The 20626-nt window shown below is 46.9% G+C and overlaps 1 protein-coding gene across 4 annotated transcripts; it reads right to left on the bottom strand.

Moving 5' to 3' along the window:
* Positions 1–2879: 2879 nt before the first annotated feature.
* On the bottom strand, positions 2880–18995 carry WDR45B (WD repeat domain 45B). 4 transcript variants are annotated; one of them, XM_062639778.1, is made up of 10 exons: positions 18796–18995; positions 13163–13237; positions 10134–10235; positions 9445–9532; positions 8843–8937; positions 7784–7974; positions 6039–6124; positions 5148–5249; positions 4514–4571; positions 2880–4388 (listed from the first exon to the last, which is right to left on the bottom strand). In XM_062639778.1, the coding sequence occupies exons 1-9, from the start codon at positions 18860–18862 to the stop codon at positions 4514–4516; spliced, it is 864 nt and encodes a 287-aa protein (XP_062495762.1). In that variant the 5' UTR covers positions 18863–18995; the 3' UTR covers positions 2880–4388. The 4 variants fall into 4 exon arrangements, with proteins under 4 accessions (XP_062495762.1, XP_062495759.1, XP_062495761.1 ...); XM_062639775.1 differs by having other exon boundaries at positions 4514–4635; positions 18796–18994; XM_062639777.1 differs by lacking the exon at positions 18796–18995 and adding an exon at positions 18589–18608 and having other exon boundaries at positions 4514–4635.
* Between the last annotated feature and the right edge of the window lie 1631 nt (positions 18996–20626).

The following is a 20626-nucleotide window of genomic DNA, read 5'->3' as shown; positions in this document are numbered from 1 at the left end:
CTGTCCTTACACAGACCCCTCTCCCTGCCTGAGCCAGCTGTGTGTAGCTGGTTTGGGAGGGTGGCAGCATGGCCAGTGGGCTGCTTCTGCCTTTGGACACCACAGTTCTGCCATCGTGCTGGGTGCTGTAACAGCAGCTGAGGGCATTGTACGACCTGGAATGGTGACAGTCTGCAGAGCAGAGGTGGGCTGCAGGTGGAGTGATGTCAAAGGCTGGTTTCTCTGGGTCACCAGGGTTAGTCTCAGTTCTGAGCCACTGCCACACCATGCTGTGGTGTATTTACCCTGATGCCACCAGCTGGTGTTGTGCCATTTTAAACTGTGCTGTTTCATGTAAGTACCTTGTGCCATGCTGACCCCAAAAGCCACAAAAGCACTTCTGCTCCCTGAGCCACTGCCCCAGGCTGATGGCTGCGCAGAGGCAGCACAGGGCAGTGCTGCTTTTCTGGCTTTTAACATGCAGAGTCATGTGGAAATGTTGGGGTTGAGAATGACTTAAATCCAAAAGTGGAATTTGATGTTTCAGCTGTCAATTTCGGATCTGTGGTTTGTGTCTTGGTTTAATTTCCCCCAAAAGATAAATTTTGATTGGTTGGTTGCCATTAATACAGATTGGGTTGGGATTTATATAGTTGTGATTTTGTATATATATGTTTGTTAGAGATAAATATATAGGGTATATTATATCTCATTTACAGTAAACTGAGTGCTGCTTTCTAATAACCTGGCTGACCCCTTTCTGTACCTGATACAGTTCTACATTCTGAGAATTCTGTGTTGGGCCTAGCCCAAAATGAGTTGAAAAAGGGAATGGCTGCAGTTTGGAAGTACATGGGCTGTTTTTAATCATCAGGTTCTTCTTGATCATATTTGTGGACTGGCAGATGAAAACAAGCTTTGCTCCTGCTTCTTTTCTTTCCCAACTATTAATCAATTAAGAATTATTTTTTCTATCAGAGAGTCTCATTCTTCTGGAAGTTGTGTTGCATTTGAGGCTGATCTCAGGTACGTGGCAAGGGAGTTCAGTGATTTAACAAAACGCTGGTCACAAGTGCAGTGATGGAGCCCAGGTTGCCACACACTTAACAGATTATTGGTTTTTTAGAAATCACTCTAGTGAGAGCCGCACTGTCTGGACTCATTTCCATGAGTGGTGGTTTGGTTTCTGAGCCTCTTTGTACCTTAGTTACATGCTTTTTGTTTCTCGTTGTTGGGGAAATGCTTCTGTCTGAAGTACCAGAAAGCCTTGCTGCATGCTGGGTCTTGCTTTTAATGTCAAGACTTCCAAGAGCTGAGGAGAAATCAAAGGTGTGCTCCAAAACTCCTGCAGAGGGTTGGAATATTTGAAGCTGAAAGAGCATAACCTGTTCCTTTAAAAAGAACAGCCTGTTGTGTGAAATCCCACAGGATCTCTTGCAGCCAGGCCTGAGGCACTGCCTTGTTTGAACACATACAACCTTTGGGAAAGAAGGGGAAAAACAGCAAAATGGGGGTACTGAAATGCTCAGCAAGACAGAGGTCACAACCTGTGGGCCTGGAGTAGGACTCACTCCCAAGTGGTCGCTGCTCCGGAGCTGCTGTATCCAGGTCAGTGGTGTCTGCCATGGACACAAGCACTAGTCTTGTGTCTTATGTATTATACCTTTAACAATTAATCTTGTATTTTCTACTTTAAATACATAGAGGTCCTGAAGGAAACACTGTGGCTCCTGCCAGGGAGTACGTGGTTGGTATTACCAGTTGATTCAGTCCTCTGGCTGATCCATTAGTTTTCCCTTCAGTATTTTGAACTGTGGCACAGGTACTGTGGAAAGAGGCAGCAAAACGGGGAGAGAAGGCATTTAGTTATTTTTAAATAAAAATAAATTAATGGTTCATATACTTAACTAGCTGATGCTGATGGAAAGACTTTTTCAAGAATTGTCCGATTTAGACTTGTATTGCAAATTCTGCCAGCTCCTCATGGTGGGCAGATGAACCCAGTGGCACCATGGGCCTGTTTCCCTCCCAGTCTACAGGGACAACGTATGTCTAGCCACATGTTAAACCAGCTGTACTTACAGGAGGAAAGGCTAGTGGAACCCTGGACTGGAACACTTGTGTTAAGCCAAGATTTTGATATTTAAAAACCTATTTAATCCTCTTTTAGTTGCACAGAGCAGACTTGTACCAGCTTACTGTGCTTTCTTTCTATGCTGCAGCTTCCTGTAGAGCGGGGCAACGTTTGAAAGGTGATGGTTGCTCATTCTGGCCTTGCAGACTTGATCTGTATTAAGCCTATGCCTGCCTGGGTTGTGATTTGCTGGTGCCCTGCCCGGGAGCGAGTATACATTCCTGCTGTGTGGGTGAGCTTCACAGTGCACTGACCCTGCAGCCAAATCAGTCCCTCTACATGGTGGATACATGGTCCATCTAATACATGAAGTACAACTTTCCAAACAGGTGATTAAAGTACCAGATGAAGATATGTAAAACCTTCAAAGCACCCTGCAGAAGCCTTGATGGTTTAGGTAGTTTCCCTGCTATTTAAAGCGAGTACAGCTGACTGGATCGTACACAGCTACAACTGTGCCAGCGAGAGGACATCTGTCAGCCTCAGAGGATCGTCTCTTGTGTTGTCCTGCTCTGGGGAGATGCAGCCACCTCCAGCTGGTGGTTGTGCTGGTGTAGCTGTGACCAGGGTGGAGCAGCAGAGCAGCCGTGTGGTGGTGCAGATGTTGGTGTCAGTACCAAGGTACGTGTCCCAGGCAGCGGTTCGTAGCTTTACTGTCCTCTGTTTACATCCAGCTTCTGTCCTTCAGCAGTGATCACTACTCTCTGTTACCTACTTATCCCCCACACCTCCGGCATTAGGGACCTTGGCTGTGGGCATCAGCGAGTACAGCAAAATTAGTCACTTTTATTTAAAAGAAATAACATTACAAATAAGTGTGCAAAACAATTTCTGTGATTATACACATAAAAGCAACATGCAACTTTGACATCAAAGTCTGTGTAGAAGTTAGTCCTTAGTATGTTACATGACACTAAACGAAACTTGTCAAATTTAGTGTGCAGCTAAACAACCTTAGAGGGACCTAGCGTGTGTGAAATGGGATTCTGAAGAGGAGGCCTCCCCTTCCCTAGGCATTCTGTGCTCAGAGCAGAGCTTGTATCTATCTTGGCTTCTTGTTTAGCATCTCCTGCCTTAGTTCAGCAGTAAATACGTGTTGGCCATGTAACAAGTTTTGGGAAGGAGTTTACATGTCAGTGGGTTTAGTCTCACCTGACTGTCCCTAGGCCAGCAGAACTTGGTATATACAACATCCCACGTGGAAAGAAAAAAAGGAAGGGTGGCAGGTTTAAAGCCACCGCAGACAGATGCTTCATGCCCCCTGGTTCAGTGACCATGCTGGAGATGATGTACCCCATCACAGCATTCCAGAAGCATCAGAACAGGTTGTGCACTGGTACAAGTGTGGCACTTAATCCTGGAGCGGCTGTTCTGTTGCAGGAGGAATCACTCACCTCCACCGCTCCAGGAGCTCCCAGTGTCTGAACACCCTGTGTGCCTGCTCTGTACCCTGGGGGGTCAGCTAGTACCTAAACCCCCCTTCAGCCTTCCTGTGCAGTTTGGCATCTTCCATAGTTGGTACTGATCACTTGACTCGCCCATGGGCATACAGGAGCAGTGGTCTGGGGCTGTGCAGCTGCCACCCCCTTCCCTCCCCAGACCAGGTCAGGTCAGGCCAAGCCTGGCTGAGGCTACAGCCAGCTCTGGCCACACACTTGTCCCCCCTTTCCTCTCTTCCCCTTGGGTGTGGTCAGGCACCACCCTGCTCCCTGCTGGGCTGCCAGAGGTTTATCTGCACATGATTCAGTGTTCCCCCCACTCCCAGCCATTTATAACTCCCCTACTGGCACTTCCCTCTCTCTGAGGCCAGGTGTAGGTCTGTACACCCCTGCAGCTCTTCAGTGTGGCAGGCACTCAACGTTCAATTGAAAGTCGTTTCACAGTTTAGAGCAAGAGAAACCCAGTAGGCACAAGCTTGTTGAAAGCCACATCTTGAAAACTTGAGTTGATGACAGTAACCCAAAGAGATTTTAATGATGAATACTTGCAGAAATGAGAAAAAACATACGTAGTCCACTACTTCAGAGCCTCCTGTGATTGTGCTCGGCCAGGCTTCTTAGTAAGGTCTGCTAGACTTCTTGATCAGTACTGGCCACTCGTATACTGTCCTTCCAAAGGTGTGGAATAGCCAGGGCAGTGCTTTGACCCGTGCACTCCCCTCAGCCCCATCAGAGCTTGTCATCAGTCATTTCTAGAAACTGAGCATAGACATCCCTTGAGCATTCCCCTTTTTGGTTGAACAAGAACTTGTAGTAGCTGCCATCTGCGCATATTGCTGAAACAGAGACAAAGAGGGTCAGTTCAGCTGGGCAGAGGGATAGGTTTGCTCCCCAACTCCCGGCCACTGTAGCCCAAAACCTGGTTCTCCAGACAGAACCTAGAGAAGCCTCCACTGCTTACCTAGGACAGCGTTTGGCTCTGTTCCAAAGGCACAGATGCATGGAGAGCCTGAGGGAACCTGAAATTTGGAAAAACTCCATTTGGAACTGAAGTATTTGGGGAGGAAGGTGGCAGAGGCCAAACTGAAAGAGAGAGAGGGGGAAAAAAGGCATAACAACTTAGTAAGGTGTTGACTCAAGTCGATCTAGAACTGCTCGTGTGTCTGCACATGTCATCGGGTTCACGCTAATGGCTGGTTTTGATGGGCCTTTTGTTTTCTTCCACAAAGTATCCAATAACAGGTATGATTCCCCTTGGGGGGGGACACCCTGCCACTAACTACATTTCTGCTTTTACATTCTTAAGCAACTGCAAAAACTGCCAAAAAGCTTGATTTTTAGTCAGAGTTTAGAGACTGCTTTATGTGAAATAGCCACAAATTATGTGGTGAGATGGCCACAAAAGCAACACCCTGACCTGCTGCTGGAATCCTGCTGCTTACCCTCCCAAATCCACAGCTTCACTCAAGCACAGCAGACTGGTCTTACCACCTCCATAGTGCAGGTACTTGGTACTGCCTGACAAGACCCGTATTTTTGAACTCTTGTTAAAGCCCCTCCACAGCCCCCGAAGTCTTGAATGCCTCTGGCCCTACCTTGACTGCTTATTTCTTTTGGGGTCCTCTGCAGCAAAGATGTGCACTGTGCCGTGGTCGCTGGACACGCAGATCAGGGAAGCATCCTGATTGAAGTTAATACTGTAGAGAACACAGGCAGTTGCAGTCTTGCTACTGAACATAACCCCCACAGCTCCCAGTGTGCACAGCAATGGTGCTGTTGCCGCTGGCTGGAGCAACTGCAGGGCAGGGAGCAATGGCTCCGCTCTGCAGGTGCTGCTCCTTTGCTGACAGGATGGAAAGCCCCTCAGGGGTGAGTATGTGCCCTCAAGTAGAGGGCCTGGTGTATCAGCAGCCATGCTGCAGGGTGCCTGGGCACAGCCAACATCTGTGTGGGACATTCAGCCACTGCTGGGAGAACACACCCACTATGCTCTGAGGAGGTACTGGATTCAGTGGGCAACACTCACACCTGGAGTGGTGCTCAGTAAAAGAAGGGAAGTTGCCCCACTCCTGGGAAAATGCTTCCAGCAGTGGATTAGGGTTAAACCTCTGCCGGGGTTCTCGCATGCAGAGTGGCACTGTGTGAGAATAAACCTCCCCTTGTCCCAGGGTGCCCACCCCAGCCTCTCTGGGCACTGTTAAACTGTGGCATTGCCTTCCCCATATTCAGTGTGGAGGTGAAGTATCCCCCCAGCTCCCCTTTACTCGACACACAGCTCGATTATCAGTACATAATCCATGCTGGGCTTCGCCAGCTACTGCTTTCTCCTCACCAGCATGGAGCAGAGAAGAGGCAGCACAGGCCCAATGTACCCCTGTGCCTGCAGCACTGTCACTTCCCTCTGCTTTCTGGAGATGACTTGTGTGCTATTGCCACAAGGGTGCCTCAGCACAACACCACCCACAAGAGACAGCAATTAAACGTACCAGTAGATGTTGGCTGCCTGTGATCCTCTGCGTAGCTCCTGGATTAAATGCCCTGATGAAGTATCAAATATTCTTATGAGGGTCCCCTTGAAAAGGAATCAAGCATTACATTAGCAAAGACAGAGGCTTCTCTTTGCATCTGTGAATGCATCCGAGACTTCCACCTGATCAGCATGCCCTACATACACCGTTTTTCAACTCCCATAGGTCTGGGAGAACCTCTAACTTTTGGGAACTTCTGGGAAGGATTATCAAATTTCACACACACCCCACAATATTACAGTGTTTTGGTTCTTGTTCCTTAGCTACTCAACTCAGGAAGTTTCTCCCAGGTTATGTTGCAAAGCACTAGTACAGCCCTGGCCTTAGTTTGCAAACACTGGAGCAGACTTGTGTATAGCTTTTTGGGCTGGCGTTCTGCATATAACTTCTTTCTTGTTCCCCACATTCACTATTCTGCTTTGGTTGCTACTGTGGAATTTCTTTTTCCCACTAAATACATTCAGGCTGTGGCTGGACTCACAATTAGTTCAGTTGAAGTAATGTAGAAGAATTAGTTACCTGTCACATGCTTATTATCTGTATTGATCCAACCCTGAGGGATCCCAGAGTCAGGTTACAGACAGTGCTGTGTTGGAGAACAGCACTTCGGTTAAACCAAGCTGACACCAGAGACGCAGAACAAGTCAGTGATACCAAATAAAGGGACTTTCACCTGATTCAAAGAGGGTCTGCCTCATCCCCCACAACTCCTGCCATACACCTGGTTAACAAAAGCATCTTTCTGGTCACACACCAGTAACTATCAGAACCCAGCAGAGAGAAGTAAGTATCAGCTGAGTTCTGATTTAAGACTCAAGCTGGAGATGTCCACTTGCACCCTGCTCACAATGGCAGTTTGCCCATCCTCCTATTTCAGGCTGAAAACACTGAACCTTTTCTCTATACCAAGAGAGGAATGTGTCAAGACAAATTCAGCAGATGACTGTTCTATTTAGCAATGGAGTTGGCAGCTTTAAGAGCTTTGTTTAGCAGATCTGTAGTAGTTAAGCTCAGTTAAGAAAGCCTATGGCTGCACTTTCTGTTTTTAAGCTTTTCGAGCTATAGGCTGTGCAGTAGAAACTCTTCTAAGCAGAGACTGGATGGATTAATTTAGCTTCTCCTTGAGCAAGTCATTTCAGCTGAGTGCAAGAAGGTAGCAAGGGCTTGGCTACCTCAGCCCCAGTGCTCCTCAGGAGCCACATCTCACAAGCCAACTTCCCACACATCCCATGGAGAGAGAGGGCAGCTCCACAGCTTTGCCTCCTGTCTGGTGCTCCTTTCAGCACCAGCCCAGAGGGTTTTGCATTACACACAGTAACTTCAGATTTTTGTCAGCATAATTTAAGCAGAATTAATGAAGGTGAAAGAATGCAAATAAGCCTCCCCCCACCCCTTTGTTTTTAAAATCAATAGTATCTGATAGAAGAACGTGACACTTGTGCACTGCTTGGGCCAGATCTCATTCAAATGCCACTGAAGAGCCACTGGGGCAGTGAGTGCTCAAACACAAACATGACCTCTGGGTCACTGTGGTGTATCCTACCCCAGAGGAGCAGTGGAGATCCAGACTGACACTGTGTACGGCAGTGACAAATCTTCCAGGTAGTTACTGCCAGCCTTTCCTACAGAAAGGATGCTACTTCAGGATAACTCACTGCACTGGAGCACACCGTACACCAGAGGTGGGAGGATGTAGGACTTACTTTTTCTGATGCTGTTGCAATCCTTGTTCCCTGCAGGTTCAAAGCGATGCAGCTCAAGACTCCTTCATGGGCTGGTATGTCTACAGGAGGCTTTTCTGTATTGGCAAGATCCACTATCTGCACGTGCCCAGTGTGTGTTCCAGGAAATGCAAGAAGAGAATTATTACTATTCGGACAGAGGACACAGAGACCTAGAAGACAAGGAAAAAAGAGAGCAACAGTGTAGTTTCCGTAAGAAAGTTCTCAAACATAAGTTTCCAAAATATTGGTAATTTCAGAACGAACAAACATGTAGGAAATCAGAATTTCATTTTAATGGCTACTGCAGCATCCCAAAACATGATCTGTCCGTAAGTGCAAAGCACAGAGAAGTAAGGGAGTAACATAGTTTCAACTTGCTCTCATCATTTCAAGAGTAAGCTAGTGGTGGTTACCCAAAACCTGCATGTTCTCAGAGGTCAGCTCCATCAGTCTGCAACAGCAAAGGTGTTTAAATAAGAAATAAAGTCTCCTTAGGAGCTTAGAAAGGGTGAGAGTTTATAACAGGTGATAGTTTAGCTTCTCTACACAAACATGGAGTTTAGAGGGTCTTCACAGAAAGAGCATATAGCTCCTTCTTATAGAAACCAAATCTATATTGTAACAGGAGTACACGAAAAAGCTTTTCTGTGCTTTTTTTTGTACATGAAAAAGCTTTTCTGTGCCAAGTATCAGCCTGGAGAAGAGAAGGCTCTGGGGAGACCTTAGAGCACTTCCCAGTGCCTAAAGGGGCCAAAAGAAAGCTGGAGAGGGCTGCCCCATCCCTGGCAGTATTCAAGGCCAGGTTGGACGCAGGGGCTTGGAACTGGATGAGCTTTAAGGTCCCTTCCAACACAAACCATTCCATGAAGTAGTATTAAATGTTAATATCCATTTATAAATACAAAAGCATCTCCACAGGGCATGACTACAGTGCACTAAGTAACCTGTTCAATGACTTACTAACCAACCCATTCATGCAGGCGCAGATGAACAGAACAAACCTGCAGGCATTCCCCAGCCCACACACACACAACTGACCTTTAGGGTTGTAGCAGGTTTCAAAGACGTGCAGCTGGTGGGGATTGTGTGTGAACGTGAAAACTTTGATCATCGAGTCCAAGACTACCACAATCCTGAAAGAGACAAAGCGTTCCTGTGACTTGGGGTGGGTGAAACCGGGACACAGGTACCAACTCAGATCTGCAGAGGCTTTCAACTGATTTAATGGCTGTGTTCTCCTGTCCGTCCCCCTGTCCGTCCCCCCCTCCTCACAGCATTGCATCTATGAGCCTGCAAAGCCCTTTTATCCAACCCCTCCACCCACAGAGACTCCAGCTGTTAAGAGATGCTCTTGCTCTAGCTCTGCTGAATCCCTTTCACACTCCTCTGTACCTGGAAAAGCAGCAGCCATGTGAGAACACTTCCTGACATTAGGGCGCCAGAAAATCTTACAGCCTTTTCACCAAGGTTGCAGGTACCAGTTCACAGCCCAAGTACACTGCTAACACCTAACGCCTGCCCTTGAAAAGCAGGTTTAATTCCTGGAGTTAAAGCAGGATCTTTTTCTTGCTACAAACAGCTAGAAATGAGTAAGAACAGCGTAGAGAACCAAACCATGTTTGGAACACTGTCATACCCACCTGTCTCTTCGCAGCTTAACGGCTTTGACTTCTGTTGAAAACTCTATCTCAATGACAGTTTTCTTCTTCAGGTCATCCCAGATCATTACTAGAACAGTGCAGAGATCGTGTTAGAAGAGCCTGAAGAGCCACATCCCTTGCAACAGCTTCTGGTGTCTGAGAAGGCTAATCAGAGCTGCATCCAATAGTAAGCAGTTACAGGCTGGCATCCTGCTAACCAGAATGTATTTAGCCACCACACACCAACCTGCTCTCTCATGCTGTGACTCGCGCAGGTAGGAGCTTGTAAACTACAACCACAAAAGCTGACAATACAAATAAGTACATTTTTCTAAACACAATCTGGGGTTTTTTGTTCTGCTCCAAGAGTTACAAATGAGGCAGCAGTAAAAAAAGAGTGTTGTATTTTCTCACAAAGCTTGCCAACAGGGAGCTTTTCCACCCTCAGGCTGCTGAGCCTGTGCATAGCTAACTGTGAGGAGCACAGCCTTTGCCACCGGGTCGCGGAGCCTGGGCACTGCAGTTAACACCACAGTGCTGCAACTTACCTCACTGCTCCCGCTGCACCATCCCCTTCACCCAGCCTTCGGGATGCCAGACCCCAGCTCAAGGAGGTCTGGTTTGTTTTGAGTTCCCCAGGCAGTTACACACAGAACAAAGCAACCCTTTCCAAGACCCCTCAGACTCACCTTTGTTAGGGGGGTACTTGGGCTTTTTTCCTCCACCTACCAGTGCTAAATAGTTGCAACGAAACAACATCTCAACGTGGCCAACGCCACCTTCTAGGAATTCTGCAAGACAAATGAATGTTATTTAAGTGTCAGACCCCATTACATTGACATCTCTTCCTCACCCCACTGTTAGAATAAAAGCTTGTGTTCTCCAGCACATCTCTCAGGCATCAGAGAAGACTGGTGTCTTCTTACCCTGGCTGACCCTAAAAAACAGAGAATCCTCTTGGTGACAGCAAGAAACCTTCACTAAAAGGGTGGGGGTTTGGGGGTTTTGTTTGATTTGTTCTGGTTTTGGTGCTTGTTTAAGATCAGAATTCTCCGCACAATTGCTTTATTTTTCACAGCAATCAAGACCACCCCTGCTGCTGTCACACAGCTGGGACAGGCTTTATCCTGATCTATAGAAAAAAAAACAGCAAAGTTTAAAACATGCTGCGTGAGAGGAGATGAAGCAACATCATCTTGGCAGCTCAGTAATGCCTGTTACACAGCCGGCTTGGAAATAACCTGAGAAAGATTTCGTCAGCTCAGATGCATTCCTCACACACATTTCAAGTCTGGTGTTGCTCTATTATGCTACTGCCACGCATTTAGAAAGATGCCAGCAGCATTCATTAGTCATAACCTTTTTTATGTGCAAGGGGATGTGTCTTAATAGACTTGGGTTTGAGGGAAGAAGGGAAACACACAGCGATGAACTAGAAGCTCTAGTGCTGTTCTCTGGAGCACACCTGTAGCTGCTGGAACAGGTAAGTGCAGTCTGGCTCCAGCAAGCCTCAACTTGGTGATGCAGAAAAGCTGGTGCAGACAGCTTCTCCTTCGGAGAGCAAGAAAAAGAGGTTTCTTTTTACTGCAGAGAAAGTAGAGTACACCATGCTCGTGGTGCAAGGGGAGGAACAAAGATAACCAGAGGGGTTTATAATAAAAGAATTGTTCTATTTAATGACATTTGAGGGGGGGCTTGGCTTTGTTTATGTAGCTTAGAGGGATGGTTGGCATTCCATTGAGGAGAGGGAACTGAACTGTCGGGAGGAGGCTGGCTGTGGCCTTCAAGGTAGATGAGCAGAGTTAATAATAAACTTCCAAAGACTGTCCAGTACCTCCATACACTGGTAGGCTGGAGCAGGAAATGCAGATGAAACCAGTGAACTGCTTCAAAGCTAAAGAAGCACCTGAAATTTCACAAGGACGAGAGAGAGAGAGACCTACTGTCAGAAATAGGGATGGGAGAAACCAGCAACAATGCCTGAGGAGCAGGGAGCCCTACAACAGGAAGATGGAGACGTATGCATGAAGGAGAGGACAAAAGAGATTCAGTCAGATGCTAAGCAGCGTGGCAGTACATCTGGATGAGGAACTGATGCTGGGCCTTTGACCATACAATGCTGAAAGTAGATGCCTGGAAAGATAACCACACTGGAGCAGTAATGCCTTGGATTTCATACAAGTCCTTGTGGTTTCTTCACACCATTTTTAAGTTTCCTTCCTGAACAGCTGCATTTGGACATTACCCCCTTCTGCACCAGATTCTCCTCTTAACTCCATTAAAGCATTCAAAGCACGACAGCACATTTTACTATGAAGAGGTATTATCACCAGGACAAAAAGTCTTAAAATACTTACAAATGCTAGCCCAAGACAGTTTAAGAACATGCAGCGTGTTCTGGATCTGTTAGAACACTTTAATCATTCTCTTTACAGTTCTGACACTTGATAACTGGATGAGGAACTTCATGGAACTCCTGGCTATAAGACAGACAAGGCAGGGTGGAACAGGTAAGACCTGGCTTCATACTGGGTTACAGGAATCAATCAAATAGACAAGTTCCACCTGGGAATATTCTTAGGTAGGTGTAAAAATACACAGAAGATGACCAAGGTTTCTCTGTGCACCTATGCAGCCGGTACAGCCTGACCTCTCAGAATCCACAGGGAAAAGGCAATCCAACTTGGAAGGAGCATTGTGCCAGAGGAGTCCTGAAGTATGTCCAGAACCACTGGCAGGGAGAGTTCTGACACGGAACTCAACAGGACTTCAAGCTTCACTCTGATCCTTTGAGCACGCTATCACAGATGACAGTCCCAAGACATGTTACTTATGGAAGAATTTGCTATTAAGAATAGAAATAGTTTGTCAGCTTTGGTCACATGAATAGTGACTAAAATCCCTAACAGCACTAGAAAGTGAAAGCATGCCTGGTTTCATAGGAACTGCTCTGTTAAATACATTTTTCCACTTATTAAATCCTTCCTATCACCACAGGCTGCAAACACTGGGTGACATGGTCAGCATGGCAGCTTTCTGCCTATATTTAGGGTTAGAATCAATGGCTAGGTTTCATTTTCCCTTATTTCTGCTGAGTTAGGTTTGCTTTCTGATGAAAAGCCCCACTGCCTGTTAATGTGGTTCATTTGGTCATTTCTGGAAAGACATGATTACTGCTTTGAGATCCTTTCTTAAGCATACAGAGAATGTAAGATTTCAAGTATTAGAGGTGGGTGCTCACAGCGCTCTTGCAAGCAATACTCTTTAAGTATGAGAAATGTTATGTTCAGAACTCCAGTAGAAAGGCAGCTGTGTCATTGCTGCACTAGATCATTCAGATTACTGCATAAGAACACAACAACTTCTCCTGATGGTACATGACACCGCTGCAGCAAGCAACTCCTCTCCCACTTGTGAACAACCAGGCAACTTATCTCCCACTCAGGACTACAGACATTAGCAATAGCTACACAATTCAGCCGTTGCAAGAATGTGAGACAAACACATCATCAGCCAGCTTTATGCAAAGTAATAGCATTTAAACATTTGAGTAAGTGAGAGTCCCTTCAGGACAAGCATGGACTTCCTTCCTTGAGGCTTTATTCAAAGCCTTCCAGTGATGGAACAGTGAAAGCTAAGCAGGAACCTTACAGAAAACACAAGAGTAGGATAAGCTTCCAAGGCAGAATTAGCACAATATAATAAGTAAGCATTTTACCTTGTTTCTCTTTTTCTTTGAGGGGATCTGCATTATATACTCTGAATCCATTTTCCATTCCACATGCAAAGCATCCTGTAGTAAAAAGCACATATATATACACGTATATAGTAACTGCGAGATAGATACACTCAAAAACTAAGCAAGAGCCAGAGGGTTAGGAGCATGACTTGGTAACTGCATTGTGTTAAACTCAGGCTGAAGACCACTTGCAGCTTTGTTAGTCATTGCAAGTGAAAACCCTTTAGACCAGTTGTCTTCCACTTTGCGTAGAGACCAGTGGAAAGTTCTCAGTATTCTTTTTTAGACAGGTGAGAAAACAATGGAAGGAAAGGAAAGCAATTCCCACCCCATCTGTATCCTATGCCAGGCACTGCAGAGGGAAGGAAACCTGTATTTTACTTCTTATGGCCCAGCAGTCATTATGAAGCAAACCCCCTCCTTTCTTATTAAATCCAAATTTACACTGCGGTTACAACTACAGGAGTATGATCCATTGCTCATGTTGCCACAGAAGAAAGTTTCTCAAACATAGCTTTAAAGAAAGCTCTAAGAGAGGTACTGCTGTCAGGTGTCAGTAATTGCATGCCAGTAGCTCAAGTCTAAACCAGGGAATTATTAGAAGATAAATTAAAATACTCTGGAAAATAATTTCAATTACTTTTATGCAGTTACTAACATAAAGAAGTGCCCACATGACGTTAGAGCAATTACAAGTCATTAAGAAGCAGCTACTGTTGCTGAAGGCAGACTGACAGAACATTAGCTACTCCATTATGTATGTGCACTGCATCAAAAACCCAGTTCAAGACGAAGGTACTGGAACAAAGATACTCAGATTAGCCTGATTTTACTTTTACCCACTGCAGTGACTGCAAGGGTATGACCCCCCACAAATAAAATTGAGGAGCTGTGTCTAAAGGCACCCCTTCTCCAAACTCAAACCCCAAAATCACAGGGTGGTGGGGAAGGAAGGGAAGCCTTCACTCTTAACGCATGGTCTCCAAACCATCTGCTCACTGCCAGGTCACCCATGACTTCCTGCACACAGACTCTACCGGTTTATTGAGCAAAGGCTCAGAAGCTGGCAAAAAGGCTCAGAGTGCAAGAGGCTGCTTCAGGTATTCCTGGTGTTAAAGCTCACAAAGAGCCAGCAACATTCGCCCAACACACACCGCTCACTGCCTGTGCTCTGCACACTGTGAGCATAATACAAGCTCAACTGGAAAATTGGCATATGCTCACTGAAGAGCAAGGGAGCAACATTCAAGCCACATCTCCCACTGCTCCTATCCTGATGGAGGTTAAGATGTCACAGGAAACAATACAACCAGTGCCATCTTTTGTTGTTGTTGTTGTTGTCATAAACCAGACAAAAAATGTCAATGTTCTTGCATAACAACATAAAAACTTACAAGAAACTTGATCTTGGCAACAGCATTACTTTAAAAACTGTAATTTGGTAAAAATACATTGAATTTGAGATTCATTTTTAATACTTCAAGAGTTTAATTCCACGTAGCACCACTTAAAAAACAACCACCAACCAAACTCAACTAAAGCCAACCAACCAAAGCCAACAGCAACATAAAAAAGAGACACCCCACACCTCCACCCCCCCCACTTTTGGGACAGGTATCCTACAGGGCGTGGGGAGCGTTCGGCAGCATCCTTCGAGTTCCCATTCAATGAACTCGCACATGCAAAGGAATAATTACTACAAGATCCATCTCTGCACCCTTTAGTTAGGAAGGAAATCAATTAACCCTCTTATTGTACACATAGTCACCACCAGCAGAGCCACAGGCCCAACATACTGAACTGTTCTAACACTACCAGTTAGCTAACCAGAGAAGAAAATAACACACACAAACTTACCTCCCCAGCCCGAAAGACTCACAGGCACAACTTCACCTGTCCAAGATTTTGTACCAAGTGCAAAAAGCTCTTATTTACACGTGTAAATACACACAGTGAGCAACAAGAATAATTATAGACAATTAGTAAATATATTGAAATAGATGATTTTAAATTGACCATATTAATTTTACCTCCTCCCTTCTCCATGCATCATTCATTAGTCTGCTGCCAACTGGACACACAGGAATGCACTGTGCTGAAACCACAGCACCAACAAGCTGCTGCCTCCTGCAGTCTGCTTCCAGCAGATACACTGTACTTTACTGGGACAACTTGAAAGTAAATGACAATGGAAACGTGTCTCTACGTAAAACAATACCGTACTTCCGGTACCTGTAGTGTGTATCCATGTCATTATTTTTCCAACAACATTTTTATAACAGAGCATTGTGTTTCTAGGAGACTGAAGCTGAAATGTCTGACAGTAAAAGAGCGCTGTAAAGTTCTACTTGGATTAGTATCAGCAGCTTACAACAAACCCAAATGGAACATTGCTGATGCAATAAAATGCAGACATGATGTTTCCTGTAGCACCACTACAGCTATTCTGCAGGAGTAACCTCGTGACTAAGACGTGGGCTGCTTTTGATGTCTTCGGAATCATCTATATTTTAACTGGAGACAGCACACCAGAATTGGCAACTGTGAGTAACAGTGAGATTCCCCACGCAGTGATCACTGCTGACAGAGATAGGAAGATCTCAAGTCACAGCAACTCCAAGGCAAATAAGAGGGAAAAAAACAACATACAGGAAGATTACCACTACTCATTCAATTCCAGGTTACAGGAACAGTTTTGGAGCCTGGTGTTTCCTATCTGACTGAGCCCAGTGTTAACCAGTGGGATCCCAAATTCAGCAGCTATGGCTTATAAGCTTTTCTGTATGAGAGAGCTGGAGCAGGGCTGCCAGAAGAGGGAATTGCTGCAATAATAGATATGTTCTCTTCCATGGGAAGTTCACATCTCATTTTAAGAGGAGCCAGACATGCTGTCAAAGAGCCACTGACAGAAGACAACTCAGATACTTACAGAAATAACTAAAACATTAATTACTGCAGAATTATCAGCTTAACCCCTTATTCCTACAGTAAAAATGCCATTTACCAACACTTCCAGTGAGGCCACAAGCGAGTTTTGTTTTTCCAAAACCAAAGACAAAGGAAGGTTTAACCTCATGACTGCCCTAGAAGATGCCACAAGCTGAAAGGGGCATGAGGACATAAAGAAATCCGCAGGCTTTAGGGCTTAAGATCCAGAAACTGCCACAGTGAAGTCAAGGGAAGCAACAGGTTCCTGACCACAGCAAATTCTGTCTACAGCCATAAGAGAGAGCACAGAACCCTACTAACATTTCTAGGTTCATACAGCAAAGCATTTCAGTCCACTAAAGGAGATCACACGAGGAAGCCAAGTGTTTCAACACGAAAACAAGTCCACACCTTGGTTTTCAAACTAGCTTTAGACTACAACAGTGACAAAAGAGAAACTTGACAGCAATTCATGTGTAGACTTTCTGGTGTGGTAATTTATGAGGAGGTTTTGCCTATTCATTGCTGTAAAGCAGTTTACTGTCCTGAAAGCATCAGAAGAGTGCCTGAAATAAGGCATCTATCAGCTGAAGTCAGAGTATTCTATTATAGAACACCTCAGAATGCCTTGCAATATGGGCCTTAATTTTGGGGCATTACACTATTTAATTTAAAACCAGAAAGTGGTAAAGACACCCAGTATGAAAGCAGTCTCACTCAAAAGAGAGCAAGGGAAGCACACCTCGGGAAGACAGCAGGTGCTTTATCACTTGTCAGCCAAAGACGATCATACTTGGACTAACTTACTAGCTCGTTCCTCCCACCCTTCCACCATGATGGGACTGGCTAGTTTTAAAGTACTAGGAAATTAGGTTATTGTGACAATAAACGCAGACACCCACAGGAGTGAGCTTCAGCACTTCAGTGACTCATACTTCTATTTTTGGTAGAAGCAACAAGGAAGAAGTGAGCTTTTCCTCTTACCCACTCTTCTCTGAGCAGCCACAGAACTACCTATGCTTTAAAAGGCCCTAGTAAAGTGTTAGCATGTTCCCTACAGTTCAAAAGTCATCATCCGCAACAGGAAGAGCTCCAGGAGCCTGCACATGAGACCCAAACATGGTTTGTTCCTGAAGTTCTTTGTTGTTACTCAGTTGGCTAGCCAGGCTAGGTAGGATGGGACCTGAATGCTGTCAGCTCACCAGTTCCCAAGATAAGTTCCTGAACTTTGGATGTGACCTTATCAAAAATAGTGTTTATTCTGCATTTACTGCTGCAGAATTTAAGGAAGCCTTTACAACAAAGAATAAGTTTTACACGATGAAACGATGCTCTAATGGCATTTTGTAATAAGAGAGAAACTTCTCACACAGTTCTTATAACCCAGCCCCACCAAGGCTGCACATTCAGTGTTACCGCTTCCTCACAGACCCCTGCAGATCTGAAATGAAGCTCATGCTCACAAACCTCTTTTTCCATCTCTTTGCAAATGCAAGATGGAAACAAGTGTGGAGCTGCTGAAAACCTGACTTGTTTTCAAGTCAGCAGGAGAGCATGAAGAGAGCTACCAAGCAGCTCAGTCCATGAACACCTTGATACACCGCTGACAAAGCTTCTTCAGAGACATGAGACCAAATTCAACAGAATAATCCATTTCAACAGCACCAGCAACAGGTACATGAACCACAACTGAAACAACAGCAGCTGCAAGACTGTCTTAGGCAAGAATACTACTTGTCAAGATAAAAGGATGCTACAAAATGATGACCTGGTAGTCCTTATTCCACAAAAATTACTCTTACTCATAAGACCGGTGCTATTTTTATATTACACAAGCAAGACGTGGCCCATGCAACCCCTTTCTGGAACAGCTCTTCCACTTTCTAGCAAAGAAAAAGCAATAAATTGAGCATAAGGTGAAGCTTTTCAGTGGTTCATGCACCTGCGCTTGTCTGCCAGCGCAATCAGTAGCCTTAACTGTAATTTTTTGGAATAAGAATGAGGGAAAGAAAAGGAAAGAAAACCAGGTTACACCACAATCTTGAACACAAAGTACTTCCACCGCGAAAGTGGCTTTTTGCGAGATACCTTTGCAGGATGCGTTTTCAAGTTTAAGTGCACTTAAAACCCTTTCAGGTCGGGGTTTAACGCTGACTTACACAACTCCCCAAGAAACGCTAGCCGGCTTTAAACAGTGCAACTCGCAAGCCCCAAACCACCATGCGAGAGGAAGACGCATTCAGACACACGTTATCACACACCGTTCCTCCTCCCCTCCACACGCAGCTCCCTCCGAAGCGGCTGGGCGCACACACACCGGCACCAGCGAGCGGTGCAGCCGCCCCTCTGTGAACGCGGCCTTCCCGCTCCTTCCGGCGGGGCAACACCTTCCGCAGCAGCAGCAGCGCCCAGCCCTCAGCACCTCAGCAGCCCGGGCAGCCCCGCCCGCCTTCCCGCACCGCGCTCCGGTTCCTCACCGCTGCCGGCAGCCCCGGCAGGCCCCGGCCCAGCGCCGCGCTCCCCTCACGGGCTCCGGGCGGTTTCCTCCGCCACCGTCCTGCGGCACAACCGCTGCACAGAGCCGGCCCCGGGAGCCCTCCGCACCGGGCGGGGCCCGCTCCCCTCACAGCGCCGCGCCCCGCCACCCGCGCACGGCCCGGCCCGGCCCGGCCCGGCCACCTCACCGTGGTCCTGGTTGAAGCCGGCATAGAGCAGCCCATTGCCGTGCGGGTTGGCCGGGAGCAGGTTCATGGCTCCTGCCCGTTCGCGTCCGCCCGCCGCCCTTTAAACCATGGCGGCGCCCGCCCGCCTCAGCCCCGCCGCGGGAGCCCGCCGAGCCGAGCCGAGCCGAGCGGAACCGAAGCGGACAGGCCGACGGCTGCTTCCGACGCCAGCAGGCAGCGCCGCCGAGCGCAGAGGACATCCACCGGCAGCGTGAGGAGCGCCGAGCGATCGAGCGGCGCCCCGCCCCGCCCCGCCCCGTCCCTGCGGCCGGGCGCGGAATGGCGGCGGGGGCGCCTGAGGCCTCCTCCGGTTGTGTGCGGAGCCCTGCTCCGTACCGGGAGCATCCCCCTCACCCCGCGGGCTTCTCAACCCAGGGCTGCAGCCTTGGAGCCGGGGTGGGGAGCCCAGGTTGGTACCACCGCACAGGACCCATGGGCTCCCTCCAGCCCTAGAGGGGCAGGTGGTAAGGAAGCTGTCCCATGAAGGGCACACCGGGTATGTCACCGGTAAAAACAAACACAGCGAGAACATGCGAAAATAGGGGATGCTTTAACTTGGAAACGCAACTTGAGGGGAAGTCAGTAGTGAAGTTCCTTTAATCAAGATGATGGACCCAACGGCCTGTTGAGGTCCCTTCAAACTTAAGTTACCTCACGGCTTTGTGTGTGCTTGCCAGTGTGTGCCAGTGATTCCATGTCCTAATATATATAAATATATATATAAAATATATAATGATGCATATTACATTGTATATATACTATTTATATATGTAAAGCATATATTTTTATATATAGAAATAAAATAATGGCACTGCATCACCAGCATTGAGGAGTGCTGCTCCAGCCTCTCCTTGCTCTGCCTTTATACTGGCTGGCAGAAGGAATAGAGAGAACCTGACCTTGAGAACACACACATCCGTATTAACATTCTCTCTCCCCAGGCATTCTTGCTGCATATCACATACAGAAAGGAAGGAAACCAATGACCCGGTGACTGAAGTGGCCAAGATCATAACGTGGAAGAAACCTGGCACAGCATAGCCACAGGCACGGAGAGAGCTCTTCATCCTGCATGCAGCCCCTTGTCACACACACATAACCAGCCTGCTCCCGCCGTTTGGAGGTCCTGATGCTGGTTTAACCTCTTGGAGCCGGAGGCTGGTACACACACGTTTCCTCGAGGTGTGGAGATGCAACCGCTGCGGTCTGACAGCTTCCCCCGGGAGCTGCTGCGCTCCCCTGCAGCCCACTCGCCGCAGGCAGACCAGGAGGTGGAGCCTGCTGCTCGCCGAGAGAGCCCCGAGAGGGATTCCTCCACCGCGCTTTGCCGCTTAAGCCTTCAACTACGAGAAGCCTTGTTCCCCATTGCGCTTTTAAAGCGGTGATGCACGGACTGGTCCCGGTCCTGGCGTGACTGGCACATTAATGGCTTGAATCTTCCCTACTCGCCTACAGAGGCTGATCCTGAAGGAGTAATAGCTCCATGTATCGCACAGTAGTGAAGACACCCAGGGGAAACTGGGATGAAGCTACACCATCACCTCAAAAGCCTTGCTACTAAGGAGAACAAATCACACAGTTCCTTCACAAGTGGAAGACTTAACAGAAATAGGGAAGAATAAGGTACGTTAACATTACTGAAGGCAGATTTGTATGAAAAGCATTACATGAGGCTTTTAGGATGACTTCACAGTCCTGGTGTCTAGTTCAGGCATATTGTTCTTCAAATTCTTCTAAAGGGACATAAAGACACCCCCCCACCCCCCCCCCAATTACAGACAGCATTATAGGA

The sequence above is a fragment of the Pezoporus occidentalis genome, unplaced genomic scaffold (assembly GCF_034315485.1).
Source record: "Pezoporus occidentalis ecotype Australia unplaced genomic scaffold, CSIRO_AGI_Poc_V1 ctg62, whole genome shotgun sequence".
NCBI classification, from domain to species: domain Eukaryota; kingdom Metazoa; phylum Chordata; class Aves; order Psittaciformes; family Psittacidae; genus Pezoporus; species Pezoporus occidentalis.
The sequence above is the reverse complement of the archived record's forward strand: the minus strand, read 5'-3'. Positions and strand labels throughout refer to the sequence as shown.

Excerpts from the sequence above, each read along its gene's own strand:
- WDR45B (XM_062639775.1), bottom strand. The coding sequence starts at position 18,862 with ATGAACCTGCTCCCGGCCAACCCGCACGGCAATGGGCTGCTCTATGCC. Across the intron at positions 8,938-9,444 it reads GTTAAGCTGCGAAGAGACAG|GATTGTGGTAGTCTTGGACT; the intron begins GTGGGTATGACA and ends TGTCTCTTTCAG. Across the intron at positions 4,636-5,147 it reads AAAAGAAATAAGCAGTCAAG|TTTGGCCTCTGCCACCTTCC; the intron begins GTAGGGCCAGAG and ends TCTCTCTTTCAG.